This window comes from Sinocyclocheilus anshuiensis, unplaced genomic scaffold (assembly GCF_001515605.1).
Source record: "Sinocyclocheilus anshuiensis isolate Anshui unplaced genomic scaffold, SAMN03320099.WGS_v1.1 scaffold792, whole genome shotgun sequence".
NCBI classification, from domain to species: domain Eukaryota; kingdom Metazoa; phylum Chordata; class Actinopteri; order Cypriniformes; family Cyprinidae; genus Sinocyclocheilus; species Sinocyclocheilus anshuiensis.
The window spans coordinates 976,757-980,040 of record NW_015558618.1 but is presented as its reverse complement, the minus strand read 5'-3'; the positions used below and the strand labels follow the sequence as shown (position 1 = coordinate 980,040).

At 38.9% G+C, this 3,284-nt stretch overlaps 1 protein-coding gene across 1 annotated transcript in view; it reads left to right on the top strand.

Annotated features, from left to right (window-relative positions):
- Nucleotides 1-3,284, top strand: part of LOC107680453 (zinc finger protein 132-like) — a 5,020-nt gene that overhangs the window by 1,075 nt on the left and 661 nt on the right. Inside the window, exon 2 of the mRNA XM_016476341.1 lies at nt 2,429-3,004. Coding sequence (XP_016331827.1) covers nt 2,429-3,004 — 576 coding nt within the window. The remainder of the gene's footprint in view (nt 1-2,428; nt 3,005-3,284) is intronic.

Sequence of the window (3,284 nt, the reverse complement as noted above, 5' to 3'; positions counted from 1 at the left end):
CAAAGATTAATAAATACTGTAATAAATGTATTGTTCATTGTTCGTTCATGATAGTTAATACATTAACTAACATAAACTAATGGAACCTTATTTAAAAGTGTTACCTTAATATTAAATATTAATATATTATTTTTATTCACTTCTATGTAACAGAATCAGATATAAGTTGTTTTTGTTTTTTGACTAATTATTCAAATAATGTATAATCCTACAAAGCTATTATTATCAGAGCATATGAGCAGAGCATAGCATCACTGAAGGGAGCATCATTTATTATTATTATTATTATATGTAGCCTATATTTTCGGTGCATCCCTACTTGCATCCCCACCTTGTTTACAATTCCGAAGTAAGTTCATATATCCGATTTAAACGCGGACGGGGCTTTCCTGATAAAAACGCAACTCCACCATCTAGTGGATTGTAAAGAAATAGATTTTATTATTCTACCAAATAGTATAATAAAAGATCGATACTTGGCGTTCGTGTATCGATACAGTATTGCCGCGTAAAATATCGCGATACTATGCTGTATCGGTTTTCCCCCCCACCCCTACCATATTGTGATGCCGTGTCCCGGCCGGAGCGACAAGACAAAATCATTAAAACCCATTATAAACGAGGCATTTGTTGCATCCAGTGGGGACATAATTACGGATTATAATGATTTATACTGTCTTTTTACGCGTTGCGTTGCATCGCGCCATGTAAACATAAAACCATGTCTGCATTTGTGATCAGAGAAATTACATACAATAAGTGCTACTCTACACTGCTCAAAACTCGCTGCGTTTGAATCGTCAGTGGCAAATCCTTTAAATATGAAAAACCTACTTACAGTATGTGAGTTAGAGCTACTCTCATTGTAGACATTGTAGTCTACTCTCCCAGGATCAGGAAACAGTCCTCAAAGTAGTTTCGCTTTAGGCCGGAGGGCTTGCGGCAACCACATGTGACGACCCCGGGCTGGACTCCGCTTCGTCTACGGTGAAAGCCGATTCGGCGATTCACAGCGCGAAGTTGATGTATTTTCTCAGCAACCAGCACGTATCAGCTCTAGGCATGATGAAGCGGATATCGTCCTAGGCTTGCCGCGATAGACGGTGCAGACGGTTATACCGGTGTTAAGCCGCAACACCAAGCCTTCTTACTCGTTTTGCTTCAAAGTAGTTTCGCTTTCATAACGAAACACACGGCAACAACAATACTATATCGAGAATCAAAGTTACGCCTTCTTTCTTTGCCTGAACATTTGGGCGGTGTTATGCAAATCTTCCCACATCGTGACGTAGACATGTGAGGGCGTGTTAGAACGAGCCGTTTTAGGTAGGCGTGGTTGACTCTTAACTTTTATAAAGAATATCTCTTTGGATTTGAGACTTTAGTCTTTGCAACTTTACAGATCTTCTTTATGCACCAAGAGCTTGTAACACTCCAAAGAGAAAGGAAAAATTGAAATCGCATCATATGACCCTTTTAAGATATTGTTGGTCATTCAGGGTTTCTGTACAAAAAAAGAAAAGATTTAATAATAATTGCTGTTAACTATTATGATAATACTACTAATACTACTACTATACTAACAATATACAACGCACTAAGTATTGATGAGCTGCTGAGTTCAGAAATATTAATTATGTTGTCAGCGTTAGCCCGAACTGATTTGCTGAAATCAAAAAAGGGACGTTAATAGATGAGCGTCAGCCAATGAGATTGCCTTTTGCGCATTAGTTCCAGCCACTACCAGAGAAACCGGCATATCTACTGCTTGTTCTTAAAAGCTGAATAATTCTAAATGAACTCTGTTATTTTGACAGGAAAATACAACAAAGAATATGGTTTACATGTAGCGCGTTGATTCCGCGTGGTATGTAAGACTGTCGTTCTCTCTCTTTGCATGTGTGAGAAACAGCGCTTATCAGCAAAGCGATGGCGTGTCGTGCGCCTTCACACTAGAGTTTACTTTGCATCAAATACAGGTACGCTGCGCATTCATTGAGCTGAACTGAAATAGTACAGATCGCTTGATGGAAAGCGAAACTCTCAAGCGCTCAGAGTGTTCAGCGTGTTAAAATATATCCATGCTAAACTATCTAATAATCTAATAATTTATTAGCCAATGGCTAATACATTATTTAGTCGCCCAGAGTGAAGATTTAGTCGCATATGTGAGTGATTTTCTTGCAATGTAAAAAAACCCCTCTGGTTGCATTGCTATGAAGATAAAATATCTGAGTCTTTTCCCATTATGCACTTTACAGTTTTTGCAAATCGGGGCAAACATCTGTCTGAAAAAGTTGTGAAAGGCATTCCAGCCTTTATCAGTAAAATGGATTGTGAATGGCATTTTGTGTAGACTTGAACATTGATATTTGTTTGTTTCTCTGTTATACGGTTAAAAAGTAATTTTCTGCTTCATGTCACACAGATACTCAGCAAGATGGAGTTCTGCAAGGTCCAGTGTGTTCAGAGCTCTCAGAAATACGAGTAAAGATGGAGGTTGCCACTGTGATGTCCCATGAGCCTTTGACTCATGAAGCTTCTACCTCTACTTCACACCTTTCTGAAGATTTTAAATGGCAGGAACCTCATCAGTTCCTCTCACTTCTGCCGAATGTGCTGTTGAAGAATGAAGATCGTGGTGGCACAGATCCACAGTCATCCATCACACTTAAGTCAGAGCAGTGTGATAATCAGACCGGTGAATCAAATTCATCTGCAGTGCAGTCTAGCAGCAACTGTCACGCTGAAATTCCAGTACCTGAACAAGGCCCACCGTCTCTTCAAGTTTACATTGAAACCTCTGATGAGGTGTTACAAAAGGGAGTTCAAAATCACCAGAACACCTCAATATGCAAGATTTGTAGCAAGTCTTTCAGCACCAAAGGAAGTTTGCAGAGACACATGCTGTTGCACCAGAACATGGCACCTTTCTGCTGTGTTTCATGTGGGAGTCGTTTTAAATCGAAATTCCAATTGAAAGAACATGAGAGACTCCATACAGGTGATTACCACACTATTTATTGATTTCTCTGTAAAATCGTACCTGGTATTTATCCACCCATTTGAAAGTTTCATGCTCCAAAGTTAAGTGATCCGTGTGACTCCCAATAGTTTCATGAAGCAATGTGATTGCTTTGGGTGTAAAAGAAAAATAAACACAATATTTGAGTCACTGAGGTATTTATAAAGTGAACCGAAAGATGTCTTAAATTGGTGCTTTAGTCCAAAGAATGCAATTATATTGCCTTATGGAGTAACCCATATCAACATTGTGTTTCTAA